The 24,977-nt window shown below is 36.1% G+C and overlaps 1 protein-coding gene across 4 annotated transcripts in view; it reads right to left on the minus strand.

Moving 5' to 3' along the window:
• TLL1 (tolloid like 1) overlaps window positions 1-24,977 on the minus strand; it is a 162,731-nt gene that overhangs the window by 67,562 nt on the left and 70,192 nt on the right. For all 4 annotated transcript variants that reach the window (XM_030015076.2, XM_041124304.1, XM_030015059.2 and 1 more), the window contains exons 2-5: window positions 12,348-12,458; window positions 8,185-8,265; window positions 5,699-5,851; window positions 3,494-3,611 (exon numbers count right to left, since the gene is read on the minus strand). In XM_030015076.2, the coding sequence (XP_029870936.1) occupies window positions 3,494-3,611; window positions 5,699-5,851; window positions 8,185-8,245 (332 nt within the window). In that variant the 5' untranslated portion in view covers window positions 8,246-8,265; window positions 12,348-12,458. The remainder of the gene's footprint in view (window positions 1-3,493; window positions 3,612-5,698; window positions 5,852-8,184; window positions 8,266-12,347; window positions 12,459-24,977) is intronic.

Genomic DNA, 24,977 nt, shown 5'->3' on the forward strand with positions numbered 1-24,977 from the left:
AAGAGAATAACAATGTGATCAAAGACCTAGAAAACACAACTTACCAGGAAAGATTAAATTAATTAGGTGTTTTCTAGCCTAAAAGAAAATAGAACTGAGGGTGGGCATAATAATAGTCTCAAAGTATATAATAGATTCTTTCAAAAAAGAAACTGGAATAATTTATTTTCTATGGCCATGGTGAGCAGGAAAGAAAGTTAACGTACTTTAATTGAGCAAGAAATATCTGGTTTAGCTATGACCAAAAATACTGCACCTGACTTCCTACATTTCTTATATTAAGGATACTGAAGAACTACATTTCCTAGCAGGCTGTGAAGTATTCATTTTTGCAGGTTTTTAGAAATAAGTTAGACAAGTATATATCAGCAATGACTTAGGTATAGTCGTTTCTGTCTTAAGAATACATTAGACATCTTTCTGAGATCCCTTGCAGTCCTATGGGTCTATGATAATCAAAACTTCTCTTTCATTCATAGCTGATATGTAAACTCTCAAATTCAGCAAGGTCATGTATCTCTGATAACCAGCTGCTATATTTCAAATATGCTTTTTTCATCACTGCCCTTCTGGGATGAGCTTCCCATGAACTGCTGCAAGAAATAATGCATTATGGTCCTTCCAAATATCCTTAATGTTTACAAAAGCTCAATAACACTTCACTTGCTAGTGTGCTAATGCTGTCATCTCTGACATTTGTAGATATTGCCACCTGAATTTCCACATATATGACTGTATCCACTTTCTGTTTCATTAAATGTGTTATGTTTTGACTGTGTGTTCTTCGGGGCAGGGTTTATCATTTAATTTTTAATTTGAACAGTGCTAAGTACAATAAAGTCTCCCTCATCTGTGAATGTTAGCTGCCATGGTACTGCAAACAATAATGACACAATGTGCTAACAAACCAACACAGCTGGGTGCTATGGGAAAGAACTGAGATTAATTTCTGCTGGCCATGTAGCAGAAAGTGTTTGCAGATGGTTTGGTGTCATTTTTGTCTGGGCTCTTTCCATGGAAAATCCTGCATCAGCCCTGTATGACGGTGGTTAGTGCACAGTGGTTCCCATTCACCCAGAGAAGACATGTTCTTATTTATCTGGCTTTTCCTAAAATGGCTTATGGATTCAGGATCTCCAAAAAAGCCACTCAACTGCCCCTTCTGTTTAGCCTGTTTTTTCCATCACTGGTGGACTGTTCATAGCCACACTCTTCCTTGGTTTTTTCCTTACTTTAAACTTGTTACAGCCTTTGTAAATTACTTAGAATTTGTAAAGTACCCATCAACAAAACAACATTAACTGTAAAGGATAATGGTGACTTTGAAGGTAGGCACTGAGTATATTTCAACCTTCTGGTTCAAATTGGTTATAATCCAGCCTTCACCCTAAATTGACTTGATTTCATGAAGCATCAACCAGCCCAAGGAACAGTGCTTGGGCTGGAGAGATTTTCTGTCATTTGGCTTTGGGCATTTTTAAGTTGTAGAATTTACTTTTCACGAAACCAAGATCTCCGTAGATATCTGCATACTTCTCTTTCTAAGGCACCTGAGACCACTTATATTTTTCACACTCTTTTGTTTAAATTCACATTGCTTTCTACCTATATGAGTGCAGGGAATCATCACGATTATTCTCTGCTTCCCATTTCTCTTCCAGCTATATGTCATGTCCTTGAATCCTATCTTACGGGTCGCATCATTAACTGAAATAGCAGCCATGCTGGGTCAGAAAAAAAGTCCATTTCATTTGGCACTGTTTCTAACAGGGGTCTACAGCAGACCTACGGGAGCACAAGAACATGACAGGCAAGTTCACAGGTGCTCCTGTAGAATAAGCTATCCAATTGCAAGGATCTGTGGCTCAGAGACTTTCCAAGGCAAAGGTGACACCTTTCTTAAAATAGCCTAGGAGTGGGTTTTATTACATTGTCCTATGCCTTAAGAAGAATGTCAGGAGTAATTTAAACAGTTAAGTCTACATGTAATTTTATGGGCTATAATTAAGTACACTCAGGATCATTCCTACAATGCAAGGAGGTCCCAAAACTTCTATTCACAACCCTATCCCATAAAAATTCAAAAGCAGGCATGCAAAGTATTCATTGTTCAGGAAGTCAGCAAGACAGAGAACTGTTCACTATGGAGCCTACAACCCAAACAGAAGGTGACTATCAGAAGTACAGTATTTCCACAGGTAGTGAGCGTTCTTCTTGGAAAATTAATATGGTACACTCAGGAAGTTCACTGACCACTATATAAAACTAAGAATTCTGAGTGGAATAAATAACAAACATAGCTGACTGAGTGTGCTGGTTTGGGCTGGGATAGAGTTAATTTTCTTCATAGCAGCTGGTATAGTGCTGCGTTTTGGATTTGTGCTGAAAACAGTGTTGATAACACAGGGATGTTTTCGTTACTGCTGAGCAGAGCTTACACAGAGCCAAGGTCTTTTCTGCCTCTCCCCCCACCCCACCAGCGAGGAGGCTGGGGGGGGCACAAGAAGTTGGGAGGGGACACAGCTGGGACAGCTGACCCAACTGACCTAAGGGATGTCCCAGACCATACGACGTCATGCTCAGCAGATAAAGCTGGGGGAAGAAGGAGGAAGGGGAGGATGTTCAGAGTGATGGTGTTTGTCTTCCCAAGTAAGAGTTACGCATGATGGAGCCCTGCTTTCCTGGAGATGGCTGAACACCTGCCTGCCCATGGGAAGTGGTGAATAAATTCCTTGTTTTGCTTTGCTTGTGTGCGTGGCTTTTGCTTTCCCTATTAAACTGTCTTTATCTCAGCCCATGAGTTTTCTCAGTTTTACCCTTCTGATTCTCTCCCCCATCCTGACACAGGGGGAGTGAGCGAGTGGCTGTGGGGGACTTTTAGTTGCTGGCTGGGGTTAAATCACGACACTGAAGCACTTGTAAGCAGAAATATCTGAAGATGGAACATGGCGATTAATGGAGAGCTGCACTATTGAGTAGTAAAACCTGGTTTGTTTACTTCTACACATCAGTGACCTGGTGGTTAAAAAATCTGGGCAAGGACAGTCTAACAATAGAAGAGTTAAAATTACAATTAACAACAATTAAGCTGGAAAAGGAATATGGGATAGATGTCCATACATAATTCAGCAGTCAACATGTGACATGGAGAAAGCTAAGAATAATCAAATGATAAGCCTGAAATACCTTTAGAACAATACATATAAATATTAAAAGCATGACAGAGAGCCAAATATAAGTGTCTCATATCTATGTATATATAGCAAGATCATTTTATCTAGACATAGTCAAAAGAGGCGTAACTTCAAAAAGTTACTACACATACTGCTTTCAGTGAACCTAAAGCCAAGCAGAACACATGTATCACTTAAATGCAGTAACCGTCTATTCATTTTCCTGTGAAGTATATATATACTTACTTATAACTGCAGAGCTGACAAACATGGCCAAACATTGAAAGCACAAGTATCTGTTACCATACATCCTCACTTACCCACACGGTCTGTATGTAAATACAATATAACTTTCTTCATCGCTTCGTTCTATAAATGTCACGCATGTGTACTTTTCCCAGTGTCGCATAGCCTGTTTGAACATGGCGCGCTGGGTGCCTGGAAGAATTGAATGGGATGAAATAAGAGACTTTTCTAACTGCATCTTGCTCCTTAAAATCAGATTTCAATACTAGGAATATCGGCCTGGAAGGAGTCACTGGCCCATGAAGTCCTATGTCCTGGCAGTCCCATGTACTGCCAGATTCCAATTAAAGGGATACTCAGACCATCAGCTCATCATAACGTATCTGCCTGCAAGGGGACCAATACTACCTAACACACTCTAGAAAACATAAAACCTGCAATAAAAAACACAGCTATGTTACACCAGAGGAAGACAGCAGAAAAAAATGTAGTGTTGCCTATGTGCCTGCATTAATGTAATATTTACCAAGCAATTTCCCAGATGAAATTATGAAGTGGACCACATTGGGGAAAAAAGAGAAAGAAAAAGAAAAAAAAAAATTAAAAAAGAAAGAAAATTCAGGAACCCTGGATCCTAGCTATCTAGCCAGAAGCAAAAAAGAAAGGAAAAAAAAAAAAATCCTACAGCCTTCAAATCTGGAGACCAGTTTAACCTAAGCCATGTAGACAGGCATACCAGTTAAGTCATTTGATTTTAATAATGCTGTCTTGAACAGGGACCTGTCTCCATTTTGCATCAAAATCTTTTGGAAATCAAATGTTCCACCAAAAGGGGGAAATTCTTAATTTGGCACAATACTAAGCATACCTAGATATTTGTTTTAAAAATGAGAAACACATTCAGAAACAATCAAAACTATACTCTAGATGCAGAAACAATCAGGCCAGTTCTCACCACAGAACACAAAGCCAGCTAGTATACAGTACTTCAGATAGTATAGCAATGTAATTTCATGGCCTGACAAAAAACAAGGCTTATTAACTTACAGGCAGCAACTAAAAATATAGCTGTATTGTTTCTGAGCTGGAAATCCACAGATAATGGTACTATTTGGCATGAATTTGCTAGCAGAAATGGATCCACCTTGCAGATGTTTGCAAAGATGCATGTTACAGCATAGGATAATTTAAAAACAAAACCAAAACAAACAATCAAACTTTTTTAAAGACAACAAAACCTCAAAGTTCATACAAACAGCAAGTTCAAATCATGTCAGATCCAAAAAATTAAAGGTTATTTCATCCCATCTTGCCCTTTTCTTCTATCTTTAAGCAATGTTTTCCAAGCTTTAGAATTTATCTTTCATTATGAAAAAGGTAAAATGTTTAACATGATATGTTTTCATTTAGTTTCCTACCATTATTTCAGAAGGTGGTAATCCTAAAGGAAAGGTCACATTTGGTATAGTACTCTGTAAATACCCAAACTAAAAGTTTGACTGTAGCTGTCAGTTTGAAAGGAACGACTCTGGTTTCTCTATATACATACTCATACAATATGTGAACATTTGCATGTTTCTTTTGGTTCTTTTGGTTCCCTGTATTATTGTGCACAATAAATAAGATGTTATTACATATCTTTTCCCATCCATCTTTGCTTTTCTCCCTCCTTTTTTTGTTTTAAATTACCTTACATCTACATTGATATTGATCCATTTACATGTTTCAGGGATAACAAATGTTTTAAACTTTTTCTAGTTTTCTCTTAAGAGTTCTATATATTTTGAAGTCAGACTTTCTTCTTGTCATATATAATGTCTGAAACACATTTCAGTGTACCCATCTGAAAACCAAACTGAGGAACTACAAAGCACATTTGAGTCAGTTTGTTGAGTGAAATCAGTTTAGCAGAATACATGTCACACCAGTTAAATTAGTTATATTCTTGTACTAAATACCCTGCATTTTTAAAAAAGGATTTCATGACATTCTGTTACTTAGGCTCTTGAAAACAAACATGCAACAAGAGATATTAGGCAAATAAAGAGAGCCTTCCCTTTCTAGAACATAGTTATACATTTTTATTATGTAGCTTGCCTTTGGGAACAGTTTTTTGAAGTATGACTAATATTTTCAGAACAGATGTACTTCAGGCCTGATCCAACAGAAACCCTTCTATTAACTTCCATAGTATGACTTTAGCTTAAAAAAAAAAAAAAAAAATGGCAGCAACTAAAAAAATTCATATTCCTTCTCCCCATCCAAAGCACAAAGCTTACCAGTGAAATTTCCACCTATTACATATGGAATGACACCCCCTGGCCATATTCTTTCTGTTCGTGATGTAGCAGCTCTGGGAAAGCGGTTTTTCTCATTTCTCCCTGAGAATTTTACAGTAGTTCTTCCCTTAGATGTATTATTTTGCTCAAAGCCTGTAATGATAATTAAAACACTGCATGAGATCACACACACAAAAAGAGAACAATTATTTTCCAGCAGGTCAAAGTCAGATTATTTCTTTATGCCCTTTAAAAGTAGGACATTGCTGTTATGCAACAGTCTATCATTACTTAGTTTTCTGAGAAGTGCTTAAAGTGGAGTCTAAATCTTCATTTTTCAAACATATCTACAGTAACAATTTGCACATATATTTATCAACTTGAAGGCACATTGCATAATTTCATCTAAATTTTCTCATTTAATAATAATAATATGTTTTTTTAAAAAATAACACTCCCTGTGGGTTTTTTTGTTGGTTTGTTTGTTGTTTTTTTTTTTAAATAAATAAGGGTTTTTCCAACAAAGAAGGAAAGACTTTGGACAGGCCCAAAGTAATCAAGGCATTCAGTGTCCCTTTCATTTTTATTGCAAGAGCTGGAAAAAGCAAGTGCATGACCATCCTTAAAGCACTGGACAGAAAGAAGTCCTTGAAGTATTAAATCAGCTTTTATTATCAGGAATTACAAGGAAAAAATAGATGAATTATTTGCAAAGTTGTATACACATGGAAAAAGTGAGAGAGGGTCATTTGTCCCTCCGACCTCCATCACCTGTAGCTATTACCAGTAGACACATTTTGGATGAAAATTTTTACAAAAATGACAAAATTCATTTTGATAGTAACCCTACAACACTTCAGGATGCAAATATACATTTTTCACAAACGAGCTTTTGGAACCCTATGGATAAGTATTACTCATGGCTGGAATTTTTTTACAAGACCAAAAAATGCCTACTATTTTCAGAGATATTACCACCATCCACCCTATTTCAGGCAAATCTTTCCCAAATCAGCTGAAACTTACTGTGACAACGAAAGAGGATAAGGATAGTTAGATAAGGACTTGCACACCATAACAGGTGCTTCTTCTGAAGCAATTTATAAGTTAGTATGCACATCAGGACAGCTGATTAAACAGATCACTTGAAAGGCAGTCGACAAATCCTACTCAGTGGGTTTGAAGTCTTACGCCTCATTGAAGAGTACACCTTCCCCCTGTGAGTATCCCCTGGGATACCAGTTCCACCTAAGCGTTAATGGCTATGTCAGAATCAGGGAGGATTCCCCAGCAGGATCATGGTAGGGTATCTTGACATAGCCCCAGGGCTAGGAGAGCAGCAGAAGAAAGGGAAGAAGCAACAGCACAAGGCAGGGAGAAAGCTCTTGATACGCAGGAAGAAAAGCCTGCCTTTGTAACAACTAACACGTAACAAATTTATATCAGGAATAAGACAGAAAATTTCAGAGTTTAAAAAAAGCACTCAGGTAAAGCAAAGAACTTATCCTTGTAATTAGTAAGTGTGTAAATAAGAATTGCACAACAGTCTACAACACAGGTAGAAACTTCAGAGAAAAACTATTGTTACATTTAATATGCAGTCATTACTGAACGTCATGACATGTTACTATAGATGATTTACCATTCAAAATTCTTTTTATCAACTTTCATTTGAACTAGAAGAAAGAAATTTATGCCAAATTGCATGCAAAAGGTGACAAGCATTTATGCAATACTAGAATTGTAATTCTCTTGTAAAGAATGAAGGTTATATACCAGAGCACATCTGCAAAGGCAGTTAGTGTGCTCTGGTTAATCTTACAAGACATGCAGCAATGCATTTAGACATAACGATGTGGTGTGATTACAATGGAGTTTCACATATTTTCCTTTTTGAGGCTGAGGTTTCATGACATTAAAGCGATGTCTCCTTGCATCATATATGGTGAGTAAACTCAGCCAGCATTAATGGGGATTCCACTTATATAGCCTGCTGAATTCAACTACATTCATACTGACAAGAGTATGATCAGTATAAAAATATGTTTGTTCAGTGTAACACACCATAAATGCTTCACACACGGTATGAATCAGAATGCCCCAACTGGATCCAGGGGAAAAAAAAAAAAAAAAGAAAAACAAAACCATAAAATTAGCAGCTATGCAGCACAGCCTACTTGTACTGAAAAGACATTGTATTGATCTCAGTTGAACTGATAACTGTGAACACAAAAAAGCTAAAGAATTTTCAATACAAGATTTAAAACTATGTATTTTACCTTCCAGATTTGATGCTGGAAATAGACTTCTAAGAAAATGCAACAAAGAGCCAATCTCTTCATTACTATTCTTGTACTATATATTTTATAGTTTGTTTATGCCAGTAGTAATACAGAAAGGCTTTAAAGTGTTAAAGTACTAGCACCATTAATGTTCATGATACATTATCACATCACGCAACCTGCTAATTTAAACAGTGAAAATACCAGAGCCAAATCTTCTTATCCTGTCTATAAGCTGATAGAGGGCACCTCGTTTTTTTGACATTCCATGCTCTCCAAAGCCACCTTTAAAAAGAAAAGAAAAAAAAAAGAAAAGGAATTTTAAAAAGTTTAAAACATGGAATCTTACACCTACAGTAACTATATAGCCTGGAGAGATTAGAAAATACCCTGTAAAAACTGCAATGCATCTTAAAGGAAGTTTAACATTCTTCAATGACTCGCATACAAATTCTTCAAGTATTCTTGACAATGAAAAACACATTTTTAGCCGAAAAATTTTCTAATATGCATTCCAGAATGTAAGCCAACATGTCTTTGTTATTCAGACGAGTCATGACAATTACATCATCTAATTATTATTTGGAGCTTTTTTTCTTCCTGGTGACCTTGACATCCTCAGAGCCATGTTGATTGACAGCTAAAAGCCTTACTCTCACAGAAATTTCCTGAATGCATGCCATAATCTTCTCATTTTAAGGGAGGGGAAAGAGGGAAAGCAATACCCAAAGTTTCATCAGAAAAAAACAACAAAACTGATACAAACTTAATTTGGCTGATTTTACCATGAAAGATTTGGTTTTCTTTGTTGGCATGCAAATAGATGTCAATGCACTCTAAAGGCTTTGAAACATCACATGCTGGTGTATATTGCAGTAAGACCTCACAGGCATATATATATATATATATATATATATGTCTGTGTCAATTCAGCAATCAATGAGCAAGAAAAACAAACCTATTAAGTACCTGATTTTAACATTTACCATCCCATTTACAGAAATGCAACACACTTCTGGGTTTACTGTGTACGTTTGATGCATCTGCCACATACTCCCTTCACGTATAATTCTTTTGTGGCTGCAAGTGCCTTTGCAAACACCAGTAAACCAGAAGAAAGAACACTGATAATACTGTACTAGTCAATAAATCATTCAGGATTGTTCAGAACGTTTTGTGATTTTCAGAAGTTTGGAGTAGGTTGTATTTTAAAATTCAATATCTGTTATAGGACAAGAGAGATTTCAAACTACTTTTACAACTGCAAAAGTAAAAGGATAGAAACAAAAGAACCATTGAAACCTCCAACCGCCACTCACAAGACCTTTCCCAACTTCCCATAAAAACTTTTCAATATATATGTGGAAAATATATTTATTAAAGAGCAAGTTAAAATCATATTACAGATGAGAAAATTCCATATAAGGCAAGTGAGTATGTGTGGCTGCTCAGTGAATAACAATGTGCCTAATTATTTGGATTGCACTGTCACATAGCTGCTGGCTCCCTTGAGAAAAATTTTCCAAATTTTTTAAAACATTTTAGATAGATGAGGTAATAGTTCAACACATTCCTTTCCAACACGTTGCACGGTAACTATAATATACACTACAGAGAATATAACAATTCCATTCCTTGTATTGATCATCATTAATGTAATTGTCTCTCATGTTAACATTCATCTTATAAAAAAAGGCATATAACTAAAGATTCCAAACAAATACTAAAAAATCCTTAAAAGCATCAACTGTCACAGATATAACAGAAAAAAAAAAAAAACAACCAAAGAATCCATTATTTACTTAAAGAAACTATTATATGTAATTATTTCTAGAAAAAAAGTTTAAACTATCATTTCTGTGTTAACACAGACTGTGTATTCCATTTAGTGAAATACTAAAGAAGAAAAAGTATCTCACATAACTAATCTGGCTTATATGAATAAAATATAGCCTTGCCAAGCCACAGTCTAAAAAAAGTTTAAAAAAAAAAAAAAAAAAAAATCATATTTGCTGCATCTTCTCATACTTCAGGCAGGAAAAGGAGGATACATTTGGCAGTTTGGACTCATAATAATATATACATAACAATTTTATCAGCTCTACTGTTGTTTCTGTTTACAATGATTATGTGTATTGCTTGGACAAAATGATAAATAAAATGACACAGCCACGCTCTGAGAAGCTCACAGATTAAGTATCTGACCTTGTAAATCCAGGCAGATAATCGTCACCCACAGGAGTAGTCACATAATGTGAATCAGAGCCTGTGAGCCTCAGGGTTTTTAATTAGTAGTTGCAATGAAAAAAGTGACTCTGCAACTCCCTCTTGATGCTTCACACCCAAGTATCTAACCCTTCTGCCTGATGTCACCTTTAGTTTGTGAAGGTCAACAGCAGAAAGTGCTCAGAAATCAAGCCTGTAATTTTTATTGTGTCTGTAACTAAGGTAAAATATTAATTTCTTTTCTATTTTACAGACATTTTATGTTCCTTTTCCAGTTGCTACCTAATATCAACTAGTTAGCTGTTGGCAATTTACTCTTTTGGAAACTAAAGAGAAAAAAAGCACACTAGGCTGTGCAGTTTGCAAAACCAGGCTCAACTCCTAGTTTATGCATCAAAATACATTTGTAAATTGTAAAATTGAGTTCTCCAACTGTTTTTAGAAAAATCAAGAATGTTGAGGGTTCACTGAGAGCCATTACAAAATCATTAACTTCAGCAGAATTTGTTCTCTGAAGTCCAGTCCCACTGACCATTGCAGTTGCATTGATTCCTCTTGTGCAATAAAGGTAGAAAAATTTGATCCAAATGCATTAGTAATCCTCAGTAGGATGACTCAATATCCTGAATGGGAGACTGTCCACAGGAAAAGATAATGCACAAATCTCAAGACAGATGAGGAAAGAAAATTAAATAATAGAATATTAAATATCATTTTAAAACAGCTTAGAAATGTATATTCTTTCTGTGGCAATTGACAAAAAAATAACTGTGCAGTTAAAGAAAAAAACAGAAAAGCAAGAAGAAAAAGGAAAGTCAGCAGGCCAAAGAAATCACTTGACTGCATCCACTTTAAGGGGAAATGACCGACCTTGCTCTCTACATTTTGTCAGCAAAACTAGCGCCTGAAATACCTTCAAAGCCAATTAAAACTATTTGTTTGGGGGAAAGGGGGGCAGGGAAACTGCTGACTCTATTAACATTTTAAAATCCAGTCTTGATCTAGAAATGATCAAAGGTGTTCCTGCCTTGAAAAAAACAAGTGGCTTTAAAAGGAGATAAAACAAATTTTCAAGTTGTTCTAAAAATAGTCTAATCACAACATCTAATTAGGAAGAGTAAAAATATTTTAAATATATCAGTATTGAAAGGTTAAATTGAGAATTGCTTCTTTGGTCTGAAAAATTCCTTTCTGATCATTCCTCAAAGTGATCCTTATTTCTACATATCAGGAATCATCAAGTTAATAGTAGCTCAGTTCAGGAACATATGGAACATGCTCATTAGAAAATAAACCTCAATTATGCATTTATACATTTTCTAATAGCATTTTTTCCACACTTTTCCTAAGTAACTTGGCTTTTTTGGTACCATAACCTGACAGGTTACAAATTCTCAGTTACGAATTACAAATTGGAGCCTGAAAGCATAGATGGTTTCAGACATTAGACAGACATCCATTTAGACATGATTATGTTTTCTCTCTCTCACACACACACATATATATTTACACATAAATAATATCTCTTTATCTATCTGTCTGAATATCCAACTGCCTGTGTTAATCAGATTGCACCTTCTGGCACTAATGCACTGTATGTTAACAATAGCAAATAAACATCTATTAAAATGTCAGATAAATAGTTGGTTTTTAGACAAGGCAAATTCTAGCAAGGAGGACACATTCTTGTGTTGCTTCTAGATCTCGGTACTGATTTAGATGGAACTGAAAGAGCAAAATGAGGGGTTGTAATCCAAGACCCCCAGTCTGGCCTCTAGGTTTCCACGTATGTTCTCCATACAGCATTTGGGCTCTGCTATCAGGAAATTTTAGTGATGAAAGCAAAGCTTTGTACAATTTCCTTTCCCACATAACCGCCTGCAGAGTGGACTTATGGTTCCTACCAGCTTCTGCTCTTCAGTTCAAGAAGATATTTTTAATCAGAAATGCCAGAATAAAATTAAAATTTTAGCTTTTCTTTCCCTAAAACAAATTTATACTCATTGTTTAATAACATTTTAAAGTGTAAACTAATATTACCCAAAACATTATACTGACTTTCTACATTTAAAAGAGAGAGTGCCTTCTATGCAGAAGTAAATAACAGGAAAAATAGTTAAAACAAGCTTGAAATATCATACCTGTGTTATGGCCAAGTCTTTCGTTGGAGTGCTGCGTAAGGTCAATCGTCCTGTCAATTTGAAAGATTTTTAAGTCTTCATCATCTAAGGCAATATCTCCCCAAAAGACAGCTTTAAATAAAAAAGAGCTCAATTTAATTAAAGAATTTATTTAGACATTAAAACTAACCTGAAGACTATAATGCCATGTTACAACCCTTGGGAAAATATATGACAAATATATTTATATCACATATATTTGCTTACTGATCTATATTTTTATACAAAGAAAGAAAACTACCTAGCAAAAGACAAATAATTTCAGTATTCTCCTAAATTCTTACAGTCTTTTTAGTTTCTTCACACATTGTCTAAATGCAATCATTTAAATGTAATGTCAGTCTATTAACAAATTTTCAGCATGTGTTGTTTTCTCTAAGTAAATACAACAAAGCATAAAAGGCACTGAAACATGTTAACATTTGAACTATGAGGTCAAAAACGTACAGTACTGAGAAATTATTACGTTCCCTAACATCTTCCTGAAAATGAGAATTATTTGAAGTAATTTTTATTATGTTCCAATCACTTTCTATATTACATATTTTGCCCCAGAGAATTAATATGTTTATCTGTTTTCTGTAAAACTGAGTGGAAAAAAACCCTTTCTTTTTCATTTTCCTCTTGTTTTATTTGTATGCTTTTCTTTTATAGTTAATATCACTATTAGGATTCTTTCAAATACTTCCCCCCCCCTCTCCCCCCAAAGCTCCAGTCTCTCTTCTTCTTAACCTTTCTTTGGCCTTTTTGGTGGGTTTCTTCTCTCTTTTCCTGTTCTCTTTCAGGTTCTCTCAGGTTTTTTCTGTTCAACTTTTGCATAGCTAACTCATCTTCCCTAAGCTGCCATCACAACTTAGTGAACCAAGATATAGGCCCACTTGCAAGAATTTGGGATCTATAACCTCAGTCTTTCATCTCTGCCTATTTTTGCTGAGATTTTATCCTGAGATCTCCCTGCCAACTCAAACTTATCATTAAAGCTGAACTCAACAGGCCATATCCTCAACTGCTGTGAATGAAGTCAACAGAGCATACACTAATTAACATCAGCTGAAGTGGTTGTTTATTATCTTCTTCCAAATTCTTCCTTTTCCCTCTTTTCACTCTCTCTGTCAATAGCTCTAATATTTGTCCCCTCAGAGTCACAAAACCCCTGGGTTCAATCTTGGTGTCATCTTCAACTCTTTCCTTTCTTTCTCCCATCCAGGAAGACATCACTAACTCTGCTTGGTTGGTCGTTATACAGTTCCACAGCAAATTGCTTTCTTCTCTTCCATAAAACTAAAACCTTGTCCAAAGCCCAGCTGTTACCAAATCATTCTCTCTGGTCTACTTCCATTCAAACTGATCCTAAACATTATTGTTAACTAGTATTCTTTTTCTCTGTTTGTTCTTTATATCTGTTGTAGAGACCATTCCTCAGATAATATTCTCAGTAGTTTCTTGTTGCTGCAAAAGTCACCTTTTTCTTTATTTATTGATGCTCACATTCATTAGTACTTCATCAAATCCATATCAAAAAAAGTCTTCACTTAGGCAAAAAGATATGTATTTCTAAAGAACTCCCAGATATTGCACTACTTCTTCCTATCTCCATTATTTTTCTTGAATGCAAGGCAACTAGGAGAAAACACATTGCAAATGCCTTTGGTCTGCCTTGTAAAACACCTCAAAAAAAAAAAAAATAGATCACCTACACAGAGTTCCAAAATGAAAATCAAACTTTTCAGTTAAAACCATAACCAATATCTTCTGTCTTCCCTAAATATGGATATTTCCATGTATATTGTTTTTACACAAAAAGATAATGTTTCTTAGAAACCACAAGTATTTGAGACCATTTCTGAAACTGTTCAGTCACTTCTAACACATTTCTGAACACTCTCTTTCCATGGGTCACTATTTCCTCATCTTCACATTGGGCACACTGGGGATATCTTTCCTCTGGCTAGCCTGCTCTCACCAGTGGTGGTTTTTACCACCAGGTCAAGAGACAGAGCTAGGGGCAGCTCTAGGTGGGTTTTTTCCCTTAAGTTTCTACGAAAGAGATCTCAAATTGTCAGGGTTTTGAACAGCAAGGGGAGAAAGTCAGTAGTGACCATCTGACTTGAGTTAAATATTATTTATTATTACTATTATAAACACCTTCTAGAGATTTCTCTTGGATGTCATTCATAACAGGGGCCACTGTATAAGCACAGTGAAAGACTGCAAACTTTAATAAAATGGGAAGAGGAAGCAACTACTAACATTTCAGTCTACAAAAACATGATGTGCCCCAGCAGAGATCACACAGGTTGCCCACACCACACTCAAGGAAGTGCTAAAGCTTAATGGCAAGCCCATTTTTCTTTCCTGGTAATATTGAGCGTTAACAAAAGGAAGGTTCTGAATTAACAATAGATGACACAACAAATAACTCACTGAAGGAAATGCATTAGCAGAAATCACTTTGGTTTCAGTGTGTAATACTGATGTATAAATATGAAAACCCAAGGCAAATCAAACTTCAGAAAAAAAGTAGGAAAAAAAAAATCATGGAAAATATCCTCCCTAGTCTTGATGATGCATCTTTATCACTTCACTGTGGTAACATTCATTTTGCCATGAAAATACAAATAGCAAAGACTGAACCCTGTGAATTTGTCTGACATAAATGCATTGAATTTGTGTGCACATATATAATATATACCTCAGTGTTCAGGCAAGGTATAGTAACTTTGTTGGGTTAGAAAGGAAAACAAAGCTACACCATTTTTGTTAAATATCTGGACTGCTAGCTAGTTTTTGATTAGCAACCAAGCACAAGGTTAAGTTTAACAATAATAAAACCATGGTAATGTAACAGTAAGTGCTGATGCAAGTTTGACGTAACTGTAAACAAGTAATCTGTGTGACCAATAGGAGCTAGGTTCTCTAATGTATTAACTAAACACGAGTTAAGAATGAAGAAAGAAATATATGTGATTGTTTGTCTAAACATATAATGGAAAGTTTGGAGCCTTCTTCAGGCCACTGGTTTTTTGATGCAAGGCAGTTCTGTTTTGCAGAAGACAATAAACACATAAAAGATAAACATGATGAAAGGCAGAGACCTTGATAGAATTAACTCATTTTACTTCAGCAACAATTTAACAATTGCCATTTTACTTTTACTGAAATAAACCTGTGATTTTCTGAATTAATTTCAGTGCAACTGAGAAGATATATACCTAGCAAAAGAAACAACAGTTAACTGATTCTATTTAATTTCAGTATAGTCCAAACCATCAGCAACTGAGACAGGGGAGCTGATAACTGCTTTTTAAAAAATACACCTTTTTTTCCAATGAAAGGTCTGAACTGAATATAAATTCTGCCCTTCAAAGACTGAAGCACAACCCCACTTGAATTGTCAAAAAAAATAAAACCAGGTATCTCCCACAACTGTTAAAAGTATCCTTTTTTTTTTTTTTTTTTTTTTGAATCCCTGTGTAAGTGTCAAACTACTTTGTAACTAGAGAAGACCGTATTTTTATCTCCTGCTTTAAAATTTTTATGGCCTGAAACTATCTGAAGAAGTCACTCTGTATACTTCACCATGTCACACACCAGTCTTAACCTTACAGAAAGCAAGCAGAAGATTGTTTGGGTATGCAAGGCATGATGTTAAAGACTTTGCTAAGAGCATGTTAGGATTAAGAGCTTTATTAGCTCCCTCTAAGGAACTTCTGACAGAATTGACCTGTTCAGCTCTGCACCTCCCTCATTTTTCACAGATATTTAATTAATAAGTTTCATCCAGAAAATTAACAAGAATCTGATAACCAATTCACTTAGCATGCAAAAAAAAAAAAAAAAAAAAAAGGAAACAAAAGGATGGAAGAACTTTCAAAATTATCCAAACAGAACTTTAATGTACTTCTACTTATTTCAGGTTGCTTCATATTATCTCTTATCTTATCTATTTGGTGATCAGGAAAACTCGATGTTTACAGGCAGCTTTTTCATTTAACTTGAAAATGCAAGATTGACAATAAACTTCGGAAAAATCTGTTGAAAACCTGAGGCATCTTTGATTACAGGGGGAAGGTATTTCAAATATCTTTTATTAGATATAGGTTCTTAATAAAAAAGAAAATGGATCTTTCTGTTCAATACTTGATAAAGAGATATATATCCTGTTATACCAAATTTCATGCAACTTCATTTTTATTGGGGGTGGGGGTATGTTTTATATGGCCACTACATTATACATTTACACAAATTCAACAGAGGCAATACATGCATCAGTTTCAGAAAGATGGACACAAACTGATTACACAGTAAAAGTACGTTTTTCTGTAACAGTGAAAAAGGATTTATGTGGAGCTGTTAAAACAGAAAATACTCTTCGCCAGCAGATGCAGTTTTGCTTTCACACAACTCCGAGCCCTCGGTCAAACATCACCTTCAAAAAGGTCTTATTTTATTAATAGACAAAACACTGCCCTGTAAAGCAGCTAAGTTTCCTACATGTAAACAATCGGCTCACAAACATGAAAACACACAGAAAAATGAGTAGGTTGGAAAAGATATCTCCCATCCAGAGAAACGCACCTTAATATTACCACACATGTAATGTGATTGGAAAGGAAAAATAAAATTATCTATAAAATACAGATCAAGCACAGGAACTACAACCACATTCTACTACTTGTAACAGGAACTATTATTTTATCATAAATAATTAAGATTCATTTGTAAGGCTTTCTTTGCTAATCTACTCTCTTCCAACAAGACCATCACCGCATCAAATATCCAGTATTCTAAAGATATAAAATAAGCTACTAAGGATAGGAAATAATAGTAAATAATTTTTTTAAAAGAGATGAAAACTATTTTAAGTATATGGATGTACCACATATGGTGTGAATCAATTAGCATACCCAGGACAAAAAAGGCTTTCATGACTCTATAGAAGATGGTCAGAAGTCCATGGAACAAGAAAGAAATCATGTGGTTAAATCTATGGGGCTCCGATATGCGGTAGGATGGCTCATTCTGGGATTTGAAATATCAATTAGCATGTAAGTCTGAAAAATATATACAGGAGTATATATTCCTTATAATTGCAATAACGAAATTATCTACGTCAAACTTCCTTCGCAATTTGTCCTGCAATTATTAATTTTTAAAACTCAAATCATAAACAGCCATTTTTTAATAAAATATATTCCTGATAGTATTCATACTGATATTAGTAACAAAGTATAAAATGCACATAAGTAAAGATTGCTAGTGTTTGCCCCTACAAACCAGAAGAAAACCAGCTCTACCTTGGGATAAGCGAGGAGCACCCAGCTACCAAGGACAGCTCTAAGAGACCGACATCGTCAGAGACCACTGTGATCCAGAAACCATCTTCATGACGTGATTTGTTCTGATGACTGTGCAGACTAGAAAAATGTTCAACTCAGATACAACTTTCCCACATTTGGAAAACTTGTGAAAATAAAATTCGAGAAATTCTTTCTTAGACTTTCTCAGAGATGGAAATTGTGATCAGCCACACAGGTATTCTCTTGCTCTGTGAGCAGACACAGAATTGTGACAGGGAGATTACTCCTGTACTGAGAAGATGCCAATGAAAGGATTAAGGCAATATCAGAAGACATTTTAAAAGCAAAGCCTCAGATTTTGGTATGCTACTGGGAGTGGAAAGCACAGGAAGTTTATGCTTCAACCCCTTCATAGAAGCTGCCAAGAACGGACAACAAAAATATTTAAGTTTACTGCAAGGTAAAATTGAAATCTGAAGAGCTCCTTTAACGTCCTTCAGTGGGAGGTGGGACACCCAGCACTTTTCAAAGTCTGACCAGTATTTCATGCAGCAAGAGATGCCAAAAAGTGTGTTGGCCGAGGTTCAAGGTAGATATTCATCTAAACCCACATGTGCAGCGGTTTCAATTAGCAGCCTCTTCTATAGCTGAGTCATTGAGTACTTCCCTGTAACAACACAGCTATGTGCATTATAGTCTGTCTTGGTGAGACATTTAGTTCCATACAATCCATTCACAGCTTACATAACTGCCTCTAACTCTGAATAGAAAAAGGAAAATTTAGAGCTAAATAAGTACAAATAATTTCACTTCATTACAAGGGAGACAACTTACACTGCTATAATTAACCTGATTTTGTATTCCTACTCTCTTCAAATCAGTTCAATCTTTCCAAGATTTTCATGTGCAATACACTTCTCTTAGAAATCATTAAAATGAGAACAAGACAGGGCAAATAAACAGCAAAAGATCTTAGGTGCAACCACAAGCCTAAGACTGCATGCCATACCCCGAACTCTTTCTATTACTGTTTGTCATGAGTGCTACCTTCAGCCATAACCATGTGCTAAATTTCTGTGTTACCATACAGAGATCAGAACTTTCAAAAGAAATTTATGAATTGAAATTGAAGTTAATTTAATCAAGTGTTTGATAATTATCCAAATCAGTTTGGCTTTTTATTGAAGAAAAATATGACAGCAAAAAAAAAGTTAAACAAAACTTTAACATTACATAGAAGACCAAAGCAGCCTATTTTCACAGACACACCAAAACAAGAAATTAGCTACTTCATTAATTTCACCATGCAGGATTTTCAAATCTGTGCGTGACTATGAGCAAGTGTTAGTGAAACCTCTTGATTTACTTCCAAAAGGTCACAGACACACCTGAAAAGGGATATAACACCTTTGACTGGCTCCTTCCATGTTCCTACTTACTGTAAAAGTAAATTATGTAAAATAGCAAGCCCATCAACACTCATACAAATTCTGTTTCTCAAGACTCCTGCTTCAAACTCCTCATCAGAAAGCCACCATTTTCCCTAAGGAACGTATCATTTCCACTTCTATCAGAAAAGGAAATAATGATGGCAGAATATTTTAAACACCTCCAGACTCTATACCAGTTAGAAATACAATTCTCCAGTCTTTTGAATGTGGCATCTCTTGACAACAGCTCGCATAGGCATACGTGAAGTTACCCTGAAATCAACTACCTTATGTATGGCAGCGATGTAGCCTTAGAAGCGCAAATTTTGATGCAATTTACTCAAATTTTCAATGACACAGTCTCCCTGTTAACATCATTACCTACAACTCACCACTGCATCATGTCACCCACTCTTAGAAACTTCCCCTATGTTGCCCACACACAATGCTTTTAGCTTCCTTCCTTCCTTTCACCATGTGTTCACATTTACAGGTAAGGTGCTGGCACGGCAACATCCCTGCTGGGGCCAAGTTACACTTGTGGAGCCCCATCTGTGGTATGTAACATTTCACCGCAGCTCCTTCACACTGTTCTCCAAACGCTGCAGGAAGTTATTACCAAACTGACCCAACTAGGACAGAAAAGCTACCAGGTATGACCTGACTGTGGACACAAAAACCAGCTGTAGAGCCAAAGGCGGGAGAAGAAAAATAATTGCTGGGGAGGCATCCCCCGTCCTATAGAGCCAGCTGGTTCCACATTCCTCCCAGGCACATGGCAATCAGATCATAGCACAGATGGGCTATGGGTTAAGTGGCGTGCAGCACTGGGGCATGTTCCAAGTTTTTCAAAGCAGAAAACATCTCCAATAGAAAGCAATACTCTCAAGGAAAATGGAGTATTTGTGACACCCTTTATCATGGTAAAATCTTCACTTACCAAAAGAAGCATTTGTAGAGCTTGATCTTTGTGAAAGGGGATACTAATTTGCAAGAGATGTTTCTCCATGATACAGCATAAATCTTGCTTTACAGATGTCCGTTTCCTCTGAGCTAACTACATCTTTTACTTTGTTCTTAATTTGAAAGTAGTGACTTTTTCAATTCCATTTTTTTCTGTTTCCTTTTTTGAGGGGCAGCTTTCATACTCCTTTACAATTAGTACAAAAAAAAAAAAATTCTTCAGGAAAGCAAAGACTACTTTGACAGAAGTTGCAATCTTCGGTTAAAGGACAAGCTTCGCTCCTGAATTTACTGAATGGTATTTTGAGGACAGGCTCTTCAACAATGCAACAGCTCCTCTGTGAAAGGTTTGGTTCTTGGATAAACTGTTCAACCTGGCAAGCTTCCTGACTTTCAGTAACTTTTGGTTTTGGTTGTTTTGTGGGTTCTGTTTGTTTGTTTGTTTTTTAATGAAAGATCATCATCAACACCACACACACTTTGTAACTGGTAAAATCTATTCCTCATGTAATGGGTTAACTGCTGAACTGAATGCAGAGGGCACTGCTAAGCAAACAGTAAAGGTGTCTGCATGCTACGTTGGCAAAGCAAGCAGCTACTCAAAGAACTTTCTTCATCACTGATCACTGGCTCAGGCCAGATATTGGCAAAACAAACCTATGGAGAAATGCTCTGAAAGAGATCCATTTACCCATCCTGCTATTAACTTTTTATTATTATTATTTTCTACTATTTCTAGTTTTTAGACTGCAAAAAGAGTCAAAAGTGGGGAAAAAAAAAAAATTGAAACACAAGCCTTTCTTAAGAGCAGTTATCAATCACTTTGAAAGGAAAGCCACACCAAGAAACCAGTGGCTCTCAGAAAGATCAATGATTGCCAAAAATATAGGGCAATCACAGCTAATTTTTCTGACCACAACAAATGCTGACCTGCTTTATATGAAACCACATGCAAGAGTACCATCATTTCCTAGGTCTGTAACTCCTTCTGCCACCAGGATAACAGAGACAGTGAGGGAAATATTTCTCCTTTTTCCTGGGAACGGTGCATGTCACCCCTAGCAGAAGCCACTGCCCCAGTATTTGCTGACCTTTCATTTAGTGATAACAGACTGTGGTTTCTGGCATAGGAAAAGAGGGCTGATGGGTCGTGGGGTATTTTTGCTGTCCCCAGTCACCTGCAAATGCTGACTACTTCTGCTATAGCTAGCTTCATTAAGGAGGCCAGAAAAATACACCGGGGGGGAAATTCAGGTCTATAATATCACAACAGTCATAATTACCCCAGTTAGCCCTCTATGACCACTATGATGCTATAATATTCATCTTCATTTTACTTTGAAACTCCATTATCCTGTGAATAGCCTTAGGGTCAAGATCTACAAAGTTAATTATATGGCTAAGCTTTCTTACAGTAAAAAGAACAGAGTCCATGAGGTAAAATTATCACACTTAAAGTGAAATCTTTTTAAAAATATAGAAAATACATAAATGTATAAAACTAGAAAGAGCAAAACTTATTGTTTTAAAATTAAGAATAGAAATTTGGAACAGAATTGAATTAATTCTATTCCTTAAAGAATGGGAAGATGGATAACTTTAAAAATAAGCTGCATATAGAAGAATGGAGAAAACCCCTTGCTGGAAAGAAAGTTGTCAGTCTGAGCATGTCGCCTACATGAAACAGCTGTTAGAGCTGAGACAGACACAGCAGCTGCTAGAAGGCCTCCCCAAAGATGCAAGCCTTAGACATTTTCATTTGAACACCAAGAAAACAAAATAGCACCACCGAATCGAGTTACCAAGCTAACTGATAATGCATGGCACAAGCCAAAGGATTAAACAAACTATTTTATTCTTTGCCATTACACCTGTATTAATCAACTATATCTACTTTGTGCAGAATTTTGTATAACTCAGCTGATGTTTTACAGCTTTTTATTTTCCTCATACTGTCTAAACTTCAGGTCAAAATAGTTTCTCTAGGTTCACAAAATAAATTACATTTTATAAGTGAAGTACCATACCTTTCACAACTTTTTCTACATGACTAACAACACTTTTTTTGCTCAGAGCAGACTTAGGTATTTTTAAATTAAAATAATACTTTCATTGTCATGAAACAACTGTGCATCACTTGAGCACAGTACTAGTTTCTTGTCCCAGAAACTGAATTCAATCAGTTCAGCATGGTTATTAAAGGAAAAATAATTTTCTTGTTTTACTTGGGAGTTCTGAAATATTATTTTCCTTCTAACCAGAAGGTAAAAAAGGAGCTAGAAGTTTCTATGTATAGATTCGCCCACACAAATGCATTTGGGGACAGGGGAAGTGTTATTGCATAGTAGTCTGTTCAAAACACAGATCAATTTCTAGTTTGATGACTTTGATGCTTCAATCTTGAAGCCTCAGAAGAGAAGGAAGGTAACAGCACTGTCTGAAGATAGGAAACTGCAGCATAATTGTCAAACAAACCATCAGACACTGGAGATAAAGTTCATTTTGTTTCCTAGACTTTTGCAGCTCTTGTGGTCTTCAGCCCAATGCATATTAGCGTAACTTGGGAAGAGCAAGTGGAGTTCCAATGTTATGAGTAAAGATCACTTAAGCAAAAAAACATGTGACCCAGTGAGGACAAAGGCATTTTACAGGCTAGGTAGCTGCAAACTAAAACCTTTCCAGGAGTTTGGAGTTAGGCATCTGCACCCTGACCAGTCAACAAGCATGGAAACGTTCACCACATGACTGTCATACAGAAAGGGGAACAAACCAACATCAAGTGGAAGCTGTGAGATACACGTTCTTGAGCAAAGACCATCAGGACTACAAATCCGTTCCATGCTTTCTCTCCCATCGTTAAGAAAAGGTACGCAGGTTCGAGCAGAGGTTGAATGAAGCAAGGAAATTAAATCAAATGAAGCACAATGGGAGAGAGCTACAAAGTAGAGAAAAGGAGGAGAAGGAATGTGGCTACTAGGAAGACCATTACCATGCAGAAGGCAAACAGCTAGAGTATTTCATTTTAGCCACCTACAATGATTTTGGGGTTTTTTTTGTTTGGTTTTTTTGGGGGGAGAGAGAAAACTTTAATGAGGTGGAAGAGCTGGAAAGACCAAGATAATTTCAGACTTTGCCTGAATGTTTGTATTTCAGAGGATAAATATAAAATCCTTTATATGTCTTTCCACTTTCCAGTCCTTAAAAAAAACAAACCAAACCAACCAAAAAAAAAAATTAAAAGGTTAAGTTCCAACCCATTCAGTAAAATGGAGATATTATTGAACAGTAAGGATTTCAGAGAATAATATCCTTTCCAAGGATGGAGAACAAAAATAATAAAACACTCAAAATTCACCTGAATAGACTACCGAGGGTGTAGGACAAACCTGTTTTGGTCTCAACTTCAATTTAACATCCTAGCCTTTCTGTGACAAAGTTACAGGGTCAAAAATTATTGTTTCTGATAAGCTGAAGGAATAGATTTATATACGTTACAGGAGAAGGAGCATTTTAGATGAGTGTTTCCCAGGTCTTGAGCCTTTGCAAGCATGTTTTCCTGGGGGTTTGCTGCTTCTGAAGACACTCAGGCAAGTCGGATATGAACAGTGCCCCTGGAAGAGTCCTGGTGCAAGGACTGGCGAGACCGAGCTCAGCATGAGGATGGCTGGAGCCAGCAGAGCAGAGGCACTGCCAGCAGCCTTCAGGGGGAAGCAGCAGTAGCTGTCTGGGGATTTGGAGGACAACCCAGAGGAAGGCTAATTTACCAAAAAAGTTTGGGAATTACTGTTTAGCTAAGATGTCTCCCTTTGGAAATACTGGTCTTCAAGAAATTTCACAACCATAATGTCTTTCTTCTAGTGCTACAGGTTGTTACTATGGAGTAGAAGTGGGTAAGGAACTCAGTAATAAATGAGATAACTCCCATAGTAATTTTATTGTGCTATGACAATAAGAGGCCACATATTTATACAGTAACACTGTCTTTAAAACTTGGCACTAGAATATAATAAACACATCATATTAATGTTACAGTGTAGCAGCACTGATCTATGTGGAAATCCTCTCCTTCTATACCTTTTCCTTATCCTTGGGAAATGAAAAAAATGTATTTCATTTTCTACAGACATAAAATCCCAAGTAGGCTAAAGTAGTACCTCTAAAACAGAAAATCCCTGAATAATCATTAAATGCAATCAAAGATTTATGCAGAAAGCCAAATGGCACAGAAAGGAAAGTGCATATTTGAGGGATTATCTGGCATTCAGGATCAAGGTTCTCATCATACCACATGAAATAAATGTTGCTCCATTTGTACTGTCTTAAATTCAAACGTGGAGAATTATTAAACTATATATAAATAAACCCTTATTTAGGCTTCAGAAGTGATTTCCATTATCAGCTGCAGCTTCCTGTTTCAGGCATTTTTGTCACAAACCTCACTTAAATCACTCCATCTCGGTTTTTAGCACATCATTCTGCGACCTAGCTCTGCAGAAGAGACAAGGAAAGGGACTAAACAGCTCTTAATGCTGCTTTTTTTGGCAGTGATCCTGTGCTTAATAGAGCAAGTTCTGGGTGTTGGACCAACATAATTCTAGATTCATGTCCACATATTCAATAGATGTCTTCTATCACATTTTTTTCTTAGCAGAGTACAAATTCTAGTCAATACAACTAAAAAGTTGAACCATTGTTTTACTCTGTATCATCCAATTCACGCCATGGTTTAAAATAGAAATTAGTCCTATTCGTCACAACTATTTGCTTGCTTGTTACTGAATACAGATGATTTTTTTTTTTTTTTTTTTCCCCAGCATTTGTAATTTAAGGGATTGGGGTGGGTTTTTTTTGTTTTCCCCATGGAGACTCTGTACAGCTGCTAATTATTTCTTGGACAC

This window comes from Aquila chrysaetos, chromosome 1 (assembly GCF_900496995.4).
Source record: "Aquila chrysaetos chrysaetos chromosome 1, bAquChr1.4, whole genome shotgun sequence".
NCBI classification, from domain to species: Eukaryota; Metazoa; Chordata; class Aves; order Accipitriformes; family Accipitridae; genus Aquila; species Aquila chrysaetos.